This window comes from Coffea arabica, chromosome 1e (assembly GCF_036785885.1).
Source record: "Coffea arabica cultivar ET-39 chromosome 1e, Coffea Arabica ET-39 HiFi, whole genome shotgun sequence".
In the NCBI taxonomy this organism is placed as follows: Eukaryota; Viridiplantae; Streptophyta; class Magnoliopsida; order Gentianales; family Rubiaceae; genus Coffea; species Coffea arabica.
Genome location: NC_092311.1, coordinates 56,576,372 through 56,590,909, shown reverse-complemented (window position 1 = coordinate 56,590,909; position 14,538 = coordinate 56,576,372). Strand labels below are relative to the sequence as shown.

The 14,538-nt window shown below is 38.9% G+C and overlaps 3 protein-coding genes and 1 long non-coding RNA gene across 6 annotated transcripts; all 4 read left to right on the top strand.

Annotated features, from left to right (window-relative positions):
• The first annotated feature begins 497 nt into the window (after positions 1 to 497).
• LOC140021677 (uncharacterized) lies at positions 498 to 2,138 on the top strand. The gene is made up of 3 exons (XR_011825576.1): positions 498 to 654; positions 1,048 to 1,117; positions 1,973 to 2,138. It is a non-coding gene; the product is annotated as an uncharacterized lncRNA (long non-coding RNA).
• A 933-nt stretch (positions 2,139 to 3,071) lies between these two features.
• Positions 3,072 to 6,657, top strand: LOC113734972 (uncharacterized). Of its 3 annotated transcripts, none has more exons than XM_027261788.2 (2): positions 3,072 to 4,093; positions 4,243 to 4,798. In XM_027261788.2, exons 1-2 carry the CDS (start codon positions 3,376 to 3,378, stop codon positions 4,290 to 4,292), a joined length of 768 nt encoding a protein of 255 aa, XP_027117589.1. In that variant the 5' UTR covers positions 3,072 to 3,375; the 3' UTR covers positions 4,293 to 4,798. The 3 variants fall into 3 exon arrangements, with proteins under 3 accessions (XP_027117589.1, XP_027117579.1, XP_027117569.1); XM_027261778.2 differs by having other exon boundaries at positions 4,202 to 4,798; XM_027261768.2 differs by lacking the exon at positions 4,243 to 4,798 and adding an exon at positions 6,221 to 6,657 and having other exon boundaries at positions 3,082 to 4,093.
• A 475-nt stretch (positions 6,658 to 7,132) lies between these two features.
• LOC113734981 (mitochondrial zinc maintenance protein 1, mitochondrial-like) lies at positions 7,133 to 8,358 on the top strand. Its single transcript, XM_027261802.2, has 2 exons — positions 7,133 to 7,473; positions 8,036 to 8,358. The coding sequence occupies exons 1-2, from the start codon at positions 7,230 to 7,232 to the stop codon at positions 8,110 to 8,112; spliced, it is 321 nt and encodes a 106-aa protein (XP_027117603.1). The 5' UTR covers positions 7,133 to 7,229; the 3' UTR covers positions 8,113 to 8,358.
• A 1,469-nt stretch (positions 8,359 to 9,827) lies between these two features.
• LOC113734983 (pectinesterase inhibitor 6-like) lies at positions 9,828 to 11,148 on the top strand. The gene has a single exon (XM_027261817.2). The coding sequence runs from the start codon at positions 10,307 to 10,309 to the stop codon at positions 10,940 to 10,942; it is 636 nt and encodes a 211-aa protein (XP_027117618.1). The 5' UTR covers positions 9,828 to 10,306; the 3' UTR covers positions 10,943 to 11,148.
• Positions 11,149 to 14,538: the final 3,390 nt, after the last annotated feature.

The following is a 14,538-nucleotide window of genomic DNA, read 5'->3' as shown; positions in this document are numbered from 1 at the left end:
CAGAAATCCTTTTGGCAAAATTGCATTCTAGCCTTTCTTTTTTTTATCATTTTCTCTCTGCATTGACTGCAATAATTTTCACTTCACTTTTAATGGGTGGGCTTTCAAAATTGGTAGAAAGAGAGTTTATTAGCATTCAAATAACTGTTCTGTGTTGCATCTTTTTGAGATGTTAAAGAAGGCATGAAACTTCTTGAAGGATGGTATCATACTTTTTAGAGTTTGAATCACAATATTACCTTCATTTTTTGTATTTTTGTATTCAGGAAGGGATTTTTAGCAGAAACTCTCTCAATGTCTTCTAAATATCTCATTCTTTTTTCTAGATTTTTGTATTTATTTTAATGCATAAAATGTAGTGGATAATAACCACCTTATCACCAAACAAATTTAAATTCAAAATATTGCCACTATCTCTTAACTCACCCTACAACCACTCCTATATTTCCTCCCACGTTTTCCACTATCATCATACCACGTTTTAGTATATGTACATTTCGGCCATTAACTACCTAGGAGTGATCATACACTTCTGACAAATAAAAGCAATCTGGTTCTTCTTCTTCATTCACTTATGATCTTTTTGGGTTCAAGGAGTCCTCTGCTTCATCCTCTTCATGGATATTTGAGTCTATCTTGGCGCCGTCTCCAAAGGTATCTGCCTATATTCAACAATAAATTCTGTGTCTATTAATTTATTTATTTTTGGGTTGGAGAGTTCTTGAATTTTATTCTAATATTCTTCGATTGTTTGGTACTGTTGATTTCACTTCATGCAAAACCATTGCCACATCAAAGTTTATTTTTTTCCCCTTTCTTTGGGTGCTTGGAAGGGGGTTTAGTGGTTTAGTGCAATTGCATGTCGCACATGTATCGACGAATATTCGGTGAGAATAAATGAGCGGCATACGAATGGGGGTTTTATTTGTTAATGTTTTAGTATGACTTTTTTTGGGCCGATTGTAATTAGAAGTTTCTGTTTTACACCGTGCGTAGATTTTCGAAGATGATTCCTCTTACCTGGGTAGTTGCTTATCCAAAACGCAGGTTATTTCCTCTAGGCAGCTTTCCTATGTTATATGAGTTTACGGGACAAAGCAAGAAAGGGAACCAAAAGGTGAGATACTGGTGTATGTTAGAATTTTGCAATCTTTTAGCCATTGGAAAATACTAAGATTAACTGTATAAGCGCGTTGCCTGATGCTTAATGTTTTAGTATGACTTTTTTTGTTTTCAAGTTGCCCGAGGATCTCTCAAAATTGAGGAATAACTGTTGTTGGCCTTTATAGTAATTTTCTTTTCTTTTCTTTTAATCTTTTCTTCAGCTCCAATTGCTTCACCATTGGTGTTTGAGTGACCTATAGTGTATCCCTTGGGGAGTTTTTATCCTGGAATATGAAATTGAAACAGCATTTAGTTAATTCTGTAAACGCAGGGAAAAAGTTCAAAACTTGACTGAGCAAGATTTTTGTTTTCCGGTCAAGTGGAGGCTAAAAACCCGAATAATAATCACAAATCTTGCACCGGTGCCCCCCCCAAAGAAATCAAAACCAAGCATATTATCCTAGGCTCTAAATGGTGGGGGGCCAATCGGAAACCAAACCGTGTTCCAACTGTAGATTGTTCATTTTTTAAATAGATTTCATGGGATTTTTTTTTCCTGGTGGATACGTGTTCTACTTGGCAAAATGATCATAATAGTATCATCTCCGTGTTTCTTAGAGTTAAAGAAATGAAAATCTTCTCAAATTAAATAGAGTTGGTTACGAAGTGGATTGCATTGACTGCCACTTTGGTAATATGCATCTTAATCTACAAGACAGACATGCACGATTTGTATTTGGTTGTGATGCTTCTTATCTCAGGACATTACAAAGGAAGGTAGAATTTCTTAATATATGTTTACTTTTTATAGTACTATTTATAAATTATGTAAAAAAATACACTAATTTCGTACGTTCTTAATTATCAGGAAAATGATGATAGGTTATTCGGCCAACGAATTAATTCATACAAAGATCGTGCATTTTCATTTGTAGTACGCACTCCACAAAATTCAACAGAGTTAATTAAATCACCAAATTTGGCTTTCGTGCTAAAAGTGGATTGGTGTGAAGAATGTTCGCACCTTCAAGGAAGATTATCAAATCGAATGCTTAGTATTTGTAAGTATTTCATTTTAACAACATTCAATTACATTCATTTGTAGAAAAATATCATTTCCTTTTTTAATATAAATTTTAATTTTTTTTTCAGGATCCATCTTCCGAAAAAGGACAGTTCTAGAATGATATATACATTCTATTATATTTCAAACTATTATTAAACAGATATTATATTTAAATTTTGTTGGTTCAAATTTTTCACTTTTATTTGTTCATCATTTTATTTTTTTCAATAATGTCAGCACCGTGCATAGCACGGGTATTCCCACTAGTAGTAGTAGTATTTCTTTTGTATATTGTTAGGATTAATCTTTTATATACTGATTGTATATATATTGTTAGTATTGAATAAATGACAATTATATAAAATTTGAATTTGAAATTTAAATTTTGGACATATATCATGAATCCAATGATGATAGTATATACACTATCAGTGTATATAAGACTTACTCATATTGTTGACGTAAGGAATATTAGTAGATCTGCAGGAAATTTCAAAATGACACGATGCAATTAGAAGAAGCGATTAATATATCAGTTGATTTTCCACCCACGAATGAATGAACCCACTAAATCTTCTACATAAGTCGATTTTTTGGTATTGTCATTATTATGCTCCCACCTCTTTCCCTATAAAATACATAAATAAAAGGATTAATATTTTTTATACTGACAGTGTATATATTTTTATCATTAAATTATGATATATAATTTAAATTTAAATTTAAATCTAAATATTACACGTGTATAGTACATCTAATTATAATAATGTAATCAAAACAAAAGTAGGCCTAAAAGGTTAAAAAACTAGAAAGAGAGCCATGCGCGCGCATAGACAATAATGCTGCAAGCAGAGGTAGCATTCCAGAGATTCGACGGCCCTTTTAGTAATTCTCGAAGTTGAAGACAAGGTAGGTTTGCATCTACTGCTTTACGGTCTGGCTTTTGGGTTTCTGGTTCCGTAAAGGCCACGTGGAACGAGAACTTTAACTATCCCAGTAGTAGACTTTGTGTGTGTGTGAATACTAGAAGCCTAGAACTGTATTCTATTTCCACATACTTTTTGGCAAAATTGGAAATCCTCCTGCGAGGAGGAGTTAAAGATACCACCACAGCTGCACTAGTCGTACGATAGATTCTACTCTTTGCTACTGCTACTAAAAGAAGAAGAAGATACTAGAAGACGAAGAAGAAGAAGAAGAATGCAATGTCCCACAGAACCCTAGACTCCCGGCACGCCATAGAATCCTGCACTTTGCAGCTACACGGCTGGAGACCCTTTCAACTCTCGGCCATTATACCTAATCAAACCTTCGACTCTGATTCTCCCAAACCCTATCCCGCCACCACTGTCCTCCACACCAAGCGCCCCTGCCGAGCCGACAGAGGCACCTCCTTCTCCATCGATGCCCTCGACATATCCAGGCTAAGCTTGTTCGACGATGATCGCCCTTTATCGTCCGCAGCCCACAAGCGCGACGGAGTTAGGTGGTTCGCCCGGAAGCGCCGCCGCCGTGGATCTAGGTCCGTGTCCGGGAGAAGCAGTGATCGAAGTCGGAGCGGGACTTATCGCCGCCGTTGCTGCTCTGTTGGGGCGTCGGCCGCCTACGCTACTTGCTCCGATTTTCCGGTGGCCGCAGGAACTGATTCCAGTGGGGAGCTGTTTGTGAACGGGGATGCCAATTGGTCGTCGGATGTGAGCGAGGCGGCGAGGAATACGAGGAGGGAGAGGGAGAATGGGAATGGTGAGAAAGAGCATTTGATTACTGGGTTTGGGCATGCCGGGAATTTTGACAACCAGGGTAACGAATCGGGCTATGGGAGTGAACCGGGTTACCGTGGCGATGCGGAGATAGGGTACGGCGATGAGTTTGATGAGGAAGAGGATGATCCCCGACTCCCATTCTGGGGACAGCAATTTGGAGGTACCTTGAACAATTTTGGCTTGTGAGAATGTCGTTTCTTCTGGACATGGATATACTGGTTGAATCACTGGATTGATTGTTAAGTTACTATTTTACTGTTTGTTTCAGGATTGATAGATTGGATTACATATGATTATTCTTATCTGCAGCCCATTATGCTGGCGAATTGATAGATTTTGGCAGTGGCATTTTGGCATAGATGATCTGATCTGGTTTCTCTTTTACTGGCATTTCGGTGTTTTCACGTAAATATGCAAGCTGCCTATGAAAAGCAGTTCAGGCCTGTTATATACGGATGAACCTATTAAATTTTAAGCTCGAGTCACTGTTAGCTATTATGCCAGTATTAATTACTGACTACCATATTATCCTTTGGGAAGGATTATTATACTTAGACATAAGGTTTCAGTTCTTTAGTCTTGGTTAGCTATTAAACAATCCCGGGGAGGCTTTGAAGCTAAGATGCTGGGATAGTCAAGATGAGGATTATGTTGATGTCTGTGTCCAGATAAGGCAGCATGCCACCTCCAAAGCATCTGAATTTATGAACGCATCAATCTTTTTTAGTCCTATATCTGTCTAGCTTAACCTGAAAGTAATAGTTTGTTTTTACTCCTATTCTGGCTTCATACAGATTGCCAATATGTATTACCTATGATTTGCACTTCCTGAATGAGAGCAAAGTTAATTTGATTGTGTGCTGAATCGTTGACTGACCTATCCTGTTTTGATCGCCTTCGTTTGACCTGCTTGATTGAGGTCCTTGTACTTTTTTAGAGCCAATCCTAGCCTGTGTCAGTGAATTAAGATTTCACACGCAAAAATTTGTGCTTCTGGTACCATCAACCACGGAAAACTTTGTATTGGATGCTAATGTGTCTCTGTCTTTGTTTAGGCTTTAATGGAATGCATAATTGTTTTTTGAAGCAGTTGGAAGATGTATTTGGGAAATTAAAGGGTTGTGAAACTCATATTGACATATTTAGTTAATGTTTTAGCACTGGTGTAAAGAGGGCAAGAGGCAGAATCATTGTTGGGAGTTTGTTGGTGACTTGATAGTAATCAAATTGTCAATGATGCAACAATGGATAGACATTATAAATCAGCTAAGATCAAATTTCAGACCTGTTCAAACAGATACAGAGTCTGCAAATAATTTGTATTTCATCTTGTTAATGTGATATATAACATCTATATACAGCATATTTCCCTACAGGTTTCAGTCTGAAGATCATGTCTTCAACAGGAGGTTGGTTTTTATCCTAGCCCATCCGTGTAGCCAATATGTCTACTTCGACAATTGAGAAGACAGTATCTTTGCACTTAGTAATTCCTAGCACAGCCATCTCCAGAGTTTATGTTCAAGTGTGTCATGCCAAATCCAATGTCCTACATAACTTGTTAAAGTAGTCTGGCTATCTATCCTACAATATCAATAGTATCTAACAGTGTAATTCCATATGCTGGTGGTAATCAAGTAACCGAGCCAACGGATTAGCTGCATTCTAAGCTCAACTATCATCATTAGTTGTAAGATATTTTCCTACCTCCGTGAAGTAATATTCTCACCCTAATATTGCGTATGAACATATTAAAATTCATTGTAATTTACTAATGTCAGAGTTCTTTAAACAATCCTCCCCCCCTCCCCCTCCCCCCAAAGAAAAAAAATAAAAGAAACAGAAAATTTTTTTACCCCTGTTTTGGTGCTCTCTTTCCCCCCAACCCACTGCTTGTCATCGATAACACCTGGATGCCCTCGTTGGAAAGTGATGGTAAAGAAGAGTTACTCAGTGCACTTCTCATAGTTGCACTTCATTGTAACTCGTTAGTGGCTTACTATATCAGTTTGCATCTGGCTGTGATGTAAATTGTGCAAAACAGTGTTGCTGGTGCTCAATGCTATTGCATGATGATTATTGTAGGCAGTATAGTGGCGCCTGATTCATCATCTTGACATCTTGAATTTACTTTCATATTGTGATCAGGGTTGTTTATGCAAATCATGAACAGTTACCGAGTTATGGTACTTTTGTTTCAATTTGATCAGAGTTGTCTACGCAAGTTATGACCAGGAATATGATGGTTATTTTGTTTTGACATGTTCTTTCGTTTTGCTTGCACCAGATAACGTTTCCAACCTGGAAATAATTGGGGAGAATCCACCGCAGAAAGCTCATCATAGATGCCGACGCAAGAAACACGATTTTAGAATGATCGATGCTATAAGGTAGCTGATGCTCTTAAGATATGATCTCCAACGTCTTACGTGGCTTGCCAGTTGATGAATACTAGTACGAGCTTTGGTGTGCAATTTCCTGCAGTCGGGCGGCTGGTTTGTTTAATGTCGAAGTGATATCTGAGCTTAGCTCTCAACGCTTGCATTCGGTTTTCTCCATTTGATTGGTGCAGTGGCATTTTCATATATAACCCAAATTTGGATTTCTGTACGGCATCAACCTGGTGTAAGATGTGCTTTTACAATCAATCAATGATGGCTATGTCATCGCTAGGAAGGATCTGGAATCGGACGAATAAGAGATTGTAGCGTATTCTTCTTGTTACGTCGCGGCGATTCAAAATTGCAATTGAAACCAGAATCATGAAAGAATGGAAACACATACCGAGGCATAAAAAGTTAGTAACTTTTTTTTTTTTATCTCAAATAATCGCGAAATCAATTCCTTATTAACAGGAGAAAAAAAAAATAGAGCATATTCATACCTACAATAAACAGAGCCTGGGGGACATGCACAAGTCACTTTTCGAACTTCTTCTGAAACCTTTCTTGTTTGGAAAGCATATACGTTTTTCAAATACATTTTCCAGTCAATTTTTTTTATTTTACATATAGCAAATTGTTACAATAATTTTTGTACAAAAAAATCCCAGTTAAAAAAAAACCTGTTTCCCAACATAATTTTTTTAACCCAAAAAAAAAAAATGACAGAGAGAGCTATTTAGAACACTAAAATACAAATTTTGCTAACACGATACGAGAACAAATGACGGCGTTGAGAACAAATTTTGCCATATAAGGACAAATGCCTGGGCAATATATAGTTGTAGGCTTGTAGCAAAAGCGCATGTTAACGGAGTCCTTTCCAGTTTCAAGATAGATAGGGAGGGAGGGAGGATGGGGAGAGCAGCAGAAGCACTGAGGGCTTACAGATCGGTTCTGAGGGCCACTAGGAAATCATTCGCCGGGGACACTCTCATGCTGCGGGAATCGGCGGCGGAGGCAAGAAAGAAATTCGAGGAAAACCGTCACGTGACCTCCGAGGCTGAGGTCCAGAGGCTGTTGGAGGAGGCGCGGGAGGCTTCACAATTTATCTCCACCATGATCGTCCAGGCCAAGCTCAATGAACGCGGCGGTTACGGTTGGTTTTTGCCCTTTTCGTGCTTTTACTGTACAGTCCACTAGACGCTAGACTAGTGCTGGCAGCCTCCAAAATTCTTACAGAACTAACATTCCTTCTCGTGATGCGTTGTTCATATGTAATCACTGTCTGCCGACCAGCTGTTTGTTGTATTTCCGATGAGGAATTTTAAGAAGGATATCATCTATGCCAAACTTGTGTAGAAAATGGCTAGGTCTTTGCTCAGCATGTCGGAGCTGGATCCCATTAGCTTACTCTTTGCTTGTTGAGTCTGGTTGTGAGAGCAGAGAATCCTATATATACGAAGATATATCTACGTTCATTTGTCATATGAGTTGGGCGGTCCCCTTTTACTGCTCTGAACTTATAACCTACTGCTTATGACTTGGGTCGTCATATGAGTTGTATAACCTACTGCTCAGAACTGCATCCCCTTTTACTGTGTGTGATTGAATTCCCTAGTCTTTGTATACATATTATGATGTGCTTAACTGAATTTTGCCTTTTTGATGCAAAGCACTGCCCAATCTCACCTGGCATTGCCATTTCTAATTTGCTGCAGAAGTGAAGCTGGATAAGCAGCATGCCGATGCAACACTTGAATTGCCTTCTGAAGAACTTCTTAAGAAGTCTCGTTGAACCTAAATCTGAAGATTGTAGTCTGCCGAATGGATGCATTTTTTTTCACGCTATTACTCGAGGATCAGGGTCTACATTTATTTGAGTTCTCTCCCATCATTTGCCGCACATTTTATGAAAGCCTGTGCTGTTTCATTTTCATCTAACTGTTGTTATCGATGTACTAACGTGAGGATATCAAAGCCCCACCAAAGAGCTGAGAATCACACATTAATTCGGGTTTGCAGCTGCATCCTTCCATTTAAAGACCATCTCCAACTAATTTGCTTTATTTTCCAGCGCCTGTTCTTCTTCTTTATCATCAGCGGCTTAATCATCATATTATCATTCCTCCTTAATCGTCATCAGCATCATCTCCTCCTCCTTTTCCTTGTTTATTATACTCCTTCATTGCATCATTATTTCCTGAATATAACAGTGAATTATGCCGCGAAGATAAGTACCAAAACTTGTGCCTTTGCACAACTGCACAATTCTTTAAAGCACAAAATGAGATGATTAAGATGACCATACAAGGAAAAAACTGATCTGCGGTGTGATGCAAGACTTCTGAACTCAACAATCCGCAGACAGCAAAAGCCCTTTTTAACTGAATGCAGCAATCGACAAATTCCGCTTGTAGAACTTTCAATGTGGCCAAGCGACGAGGAGGTAACGAGGAAAAGAAGAATTTGCGTATATTCATTTACGCACAGGCTAGCCGGTGGTTTGGCGATAGCCTATTTGATTATTAGTACTATTTTCGAACTCTTTTCAGTCTAAAGGCAAACTAATATATGAATGCATGCTCTTCAACTTTTAGTTGAACACAGAGTTAGCCCGATAACAGCAAAGCTCAGGCAAGCAGCAAATCAAACAGTTCAGGGAAACGTGATGCCATCATGCCAACTAATCATGATGCATCGTTATCAGAGGCTCCAATGCATAGCCACCCTAATCAACTTATTAAAGAAGACAAAGATGATCCGAGTTAGCACTCACTTAAACAGAAAGCGGCCTTTCGGATATTTTAGGTTTCATAATATAAAGTTGAGCTACAATGACAAAAAGGTAGTATAGCATCTAATTCTAACCCCAGTCCCATGAAGCTAAAGACAGTTTCCAGAATAGCCCTCTGCTCTCGTCTAATTTACAGCCTTCCATCCCCCCAAGAATACCAATATAAATTTAACAGAAATCACAACCAACAGTGAGCTGAGAATATCAGAATTTTTAGGGTGTAAAAGGGCGCTTACAAAACAACCAATGTTAAGGCAGCTGATGGCAATTTGTATGGTCCAACTGTGTATTTGCCGTTCCTTTTCTCCATTACGCTTTTATGTAATGTTCAACGGATTATGGTTACAGAGTGCACACGACGGCATATGTCCCGTTTTCCTTTTCCAAAAGCGTAAACGTGATTTCACAAGAAAAGAGAAGTGCAACATGTGAAGCAATTGAAATTTCGCGGAGTCATAAATATGGAAGCACTTTTCCATGACAATAGACCATATGACGCCTTTGGAGCATTTATAATATCGGTCTGTCCTTTCTTCCAAGTGTTATGATGCATGCTCCGGGACTTTGAGGATTGTTTAGTATAAATGGGTATTTTACAGACCGCAGCTATCAGAATTATTTAACAGGAATGCAAGTGTTAGATATAGTATTTTTATTATTCCTCATTCAGGATGCGGGTTTTCAACTAATTAACTCGTTTGTTGAATGAAACTCATTCCAGCTTCAAAATCAAATTGCTAAGGGAAAATCACAAAAAAAAACCCACACTGAAAAGAGATTTACGGTATGAGAACCAAACATCACCTTAGCGTTACTGCTGTCACAGTGGATCATGATCATGGGCTCTCACCCTTTACTATTATTGCACTCACCGTATTCTTGCTCTCATCCAACTGCCGCCTCTGCACTTCTCTAATAATAAGCACTCGAACCTAGGCAACTCACCCAAAAAAACCTGAATAGATGCAGGCTTCTATTTAAAGGAAGCGGGTTCTTTGTGAAGCTCTGAACAGCTCACAGCCTCATCCCTGGCCCTGGGGAGGCTATTCGGACACCCATGAGATACCTTCCTTGTGAGTTCTCTATCTGTTTACAAATTTATGCGACTTTTGATTTAGAGGGTTCGATGAAATGCCTCGGCCTCGTTAGATTCTTTTGAGTCAGTTTCCTCGTATCGACACATTAAGAAATTGAGATGACATCTGCGGACAACATTCTCATCATCACATGCATCCTCGTAGCAGCAGCATGGTTCACGTCTTTAAGCACCATCTCCTCCTTTTCCTCCTCCTCGGCTGAAGAAATGGACTCTTATGTTGGAGATGCATGCAGCGTGACGCGCTACCCCGACCTCTGCATCCACTCTCTGGCATCTTATTCAAGCAGCGCCAAGAGAGATCCCCGCAAATGGGCACGAGCTGGGGTCTCCGTCACGATTTCTGAAGCAGAGCGTGCATCCCAGTACTTGGCCAGACTGGAAAGCTGCAACACCACGAGGGGAAGGGACCGTGCTGCTCTTTCCGACTGTATTGAGTTATTTCAAGACACGCTCGACAATCTTCATGGATCTCTTGGTGCGCTCAGAAATTTTACTGGCCAAGGCTTCGATTCGCAGATGAGGAATGCCATATCATGGCTGAGTGCTGCTCTGACGGACCAAAACACTTGCTTGGAAGGCTTCAGCAGCCAGGATCGTGAAGACAAGATGAAACAGATTCAATTACTGCAAAAGAGAGTCTTAAACACGACTTACATGACCAGCAATGCACTGGCTCTGGTAAACAGGCTCGCCACTTCTGGCCCTGAAAGATCCGGTGAAATATTAGCATAATACACAGGACCAGCATTCAGCATGATTACTAGCATTTAAGCATTGATCGGCACGTCACAACCACAAGCAACCGTGCGGGGGAAACTCTGATACAACTCATACATACAACGCTTTTTGCCTTCACCTTATTTGGCTCGAAGGTGACCAACTAAAAATTTGTAAACCAGAGGTTCTTTATAAAAATCACATGTTTATCGTTGTAGTAATATTTTCGAATGGATTCCAGTTATGGTAATATCACATACATATGTCGCGTATGCTGCATGTTGAATTCATTCTCCAAGAGGTTACTCTGCATAGTTCGGAATTCTAAAGATTAACGAAAGCGTCTAAATATCATACGTGGAAATATTAAAATATAGAATTAAGGACATGAGATAGTGACTAGATTTTAAATAAAATTAGTCACCGAGACAGTTGTGTCTAATTTTTAAAATCACAACATATATATATATATATATATATTTGTGTTTATATTTGTGTCTCAAACATTTCGTACAAGTAGCAAATATAACATGTAGGCGCCTGATTGGGTGGAGAGATAGGTTGAACAGTAGAGAAGGAGAGTGTGTAAATGAAAGGTACTCGAGTTTGAAATCTCTTACTCATACTAAAAGAAGAAGAAAAAAAGGTTGAAAGTGCTGTCTTATCACAAAATAAGAGAGATCACACAGCATTTAAGGTGGCCTTCACGTTTATGGTTCGATTAAATTAAAATGTGGGGCAAAAACAAATTTTAATCGGCAAGATTGGAACTTATTGTGAACAAAGGATGACAAGCCTCGGCACGTTGTTGCCAAGAACTAGTGGTCCTTGTAGCATGTGCCTTGGTTTTCAAATTTACAGCGTACGAATGTGTACATGAACTTATCTGAAAATTTTATTTATTTTTTAATTGAAAACAGATACCGCTAATCCTTTCTGTAATGGGCAATTGAGACGGACTTGCGGCCCTGAATTAAAGCAAGCAGTCACTTTTAACTACTCAAATGCTTTGATTAGGACTCAATTTGCCAATTGTGATGGATGCTTTTCAATTCATGTCCATACGCATTTGACTACTCAATACCAGTGATTGATGGAGAATCACGTCGCTTTGCGCAAATTCCAGAGTCGTTTATGGTCTCTGAGGTGTAGCGGAATTATGTCGAAACGTGGGGCAAATGAACGGCGGGATTAGCTCCATAGCCATCTCAAAGTGGGGATTTGACAACCTCTCTCTCTCTCTCTCCCTGCCGGATAAAGGACGGGGACGATCATCAGAATGACCGTTTCTGTACAATTTACGACTAAAATTTGACTAAAAAAATTATACGGTTCAAATTTTATCTTGTATTTCGATTTTAATAATATATATGAAATTCACAAAATTTTATTCCAAAATTACATGTTGTTGAAAGTAAATTACATCATATACAAATAAAATCATGACAGGTGTAAAATACATATAACTGCCAGCAACCGTTCCCACCCGTTTTCCCTCTCCGCCAAACTCTTTCAGCTTTTGAGACAAAAGAATAGCCTATATCAATAATGACAGGCGATTTTCTGGGCTCGCTTCGGAGGTACGTCTCCTGCCAACTCCTCAATAATGTTGTTGTACTCATTAACAATAATATGCTTGATGCGCACAAACCTTTAGGTTGGCATCATTCTTGAAAAAGTAAAAACCTACACATGAATCTGACCAATTGAAACAAATAAGTAAACCAAAAATATATTATTGTGTCTGTTAATTAAAGAGTAGAATTTTTTCAGACAAATCTAGAAGGGTGAATGCTTTACCATAACTGTAGGATCATGGAAGAATGAATTTGGACAACAAGAATTTGAGGTAAAAATTTCAGATTTTATTTTGCTTGCATCATACACACAATTCCCAATCACTTTTTTATCTCACATACATCACATCACACAATGTGCTACAGTAACTAAACCAAATAAATCATCCAAATAAATTCTTATCCAAACAAACTCATTAAGTTTAGAAAACTCAAGAGAGTGAAAAGTTGACCAAACGTGCAACTGGCCCCAAAAGTCTGATGAAAGAAAACCCAAGCAGCCACAAAACGTGTAGTCCTGCAACCATTTTTGAAAGACGGAACTCGATCGGAGGATCAGTCATTTTCCTTTCCTACGTCAAATGGAAAGGAAAAGGAATCCTTCCCCGGAGAGCGGAGTCGTCGTGGGTCATACGCACTGGAAATTCTCGCCGACTCTCTGCGTTACATCTGTCCGTGTGACTGTGCCAGTAATGATGATAAATGAGATCAAGATACCGGCGGCCGGCGTGAAATTAGCGAGTAATTGGTAATTGTGGAAGAAGTTAACACGGGAACAGTACAAGGGGAAATGGTCCGGTCCGGTCTCGGGACGGCCGGCTGCTGGGAAAACTGAAAAGTGGAGAAACGTGGGAATTCGTCAACATCCACGTGTAAGGCAGAGGCGCCAACGTTGCTTGTAATTGAATCTATAGCGACGCGCAAACTAAGACCTGTCAGCGTCATGTCAACTTCCCAAGCACTACATACATACCTACATATATTATATGGTCGCTTCTATATGTATATACATACAGGTCAGGACGCCGGACAGCAGAGGGAGATACTGCTAATTCTACTACACTGACTACTCTCTCACTCTCGGTCCCAGGACAGGAGGACGCGAGACGAGAAATATATATCTATATCTATATAAATTTGAGAAGGGATTTTCAGGAACAAGCCTCCACAATCCTTCCCACTCTCAACTTTATTTTCTTAGCATTTTACATTTATCTTATTTTGTAAAAAATATCATGGGTCCATTACATCCCCACGTTTTCCTCAAATAAAAAGTTAATTCCAACTAAAACTCTCACATTCTCTCAAACAAAAATGTAACTTCCACTTACATTAAAACTCTAACACTCCCACGTTCCCTCAAACAAAAAAATAACTTCCACTTACATTAAAACTCTTCCCACTTACAATATAGTTGGTACTTGGCCCCTGATCCAACGGAATTGAGGATTGCACCTGATCTCTTCCCAACTGCCACGGAATATACTTGGTACTACTTTTGGGAATTACTACTTTTAGGAATTACTCTTACAATTTCACTCCACACCCACATTTCCACTTCAATTAAAACCCTTTCAATCAACTTCCTTCTCGAACCTCTGCTAATGAGGAAATTCAAACTCCCAAGATTGCAATGGAGGAAACATCTGCTAATGAAACGAAAAGGACGCCACCACGGTCCCGCACAAGAATTGGAACAGTTCTAACAACTTTGCGCCGATGAAAGAGAAATCTCACATCAACTACGATGGATAAAATCTCGACTACATCGACTCAAACACCGCGCCAATCAAATTAGAAGTTTCGGTACTATTTATTCTTTTAATATTGATATTCTTTTAATATTGAAAACCTAATCATATCATGAGTTGTGCTCATGATGTGACTTATGTAGTTTTTACCCCAAACTCTTAATATGGTAACATATTGTAGTACCATCAATTTTGATCACGAAAAATAATACTACTATTAATTATGAGTTGTGATCTGTGGAGTTTCTTTGTTACTTTGAAATAAGATGTTCAGAAGGTTGAC

Bases quoted from the DNA above. Each gene is read 5' to 3' on its own strand.
- LOC113734981 (XM_027261802.2), top strand. From the start codon at position 7,230: ATGGGGAGAGCAGCAGAAGCACTGAGGGCTTACAGATCGGTTCTGAGG. The intron at 7,474-8,035 runs GTTGGTTTTTGC...AATTTGCTGCAG, and splicing joins CAATGAACGCGGCGGTTACG to AAGTGAAGCTGGATAAGCAG.
- LOC113734972 (XM_027261768.2), top strand. From the start codon at position 3,376: ATGTCCCACAGAACCCTAGACTCCCGGCACGCCATAGAATCCTGCACT. The intron at 4,094-6,220 runs GTACCTTGAACA...TGCTTGCACCAG, and splicing joins CTGGGGACAGCAATTTGGAG to ATAACGTTTCCAACCTGGAA.
- LOC113734983 (XM_027261817.2), top strand. From the start codon at position 10,307: ATGACATCTGCGGACAACATTCTCATCATCACATGCATCCTCGTAGCA.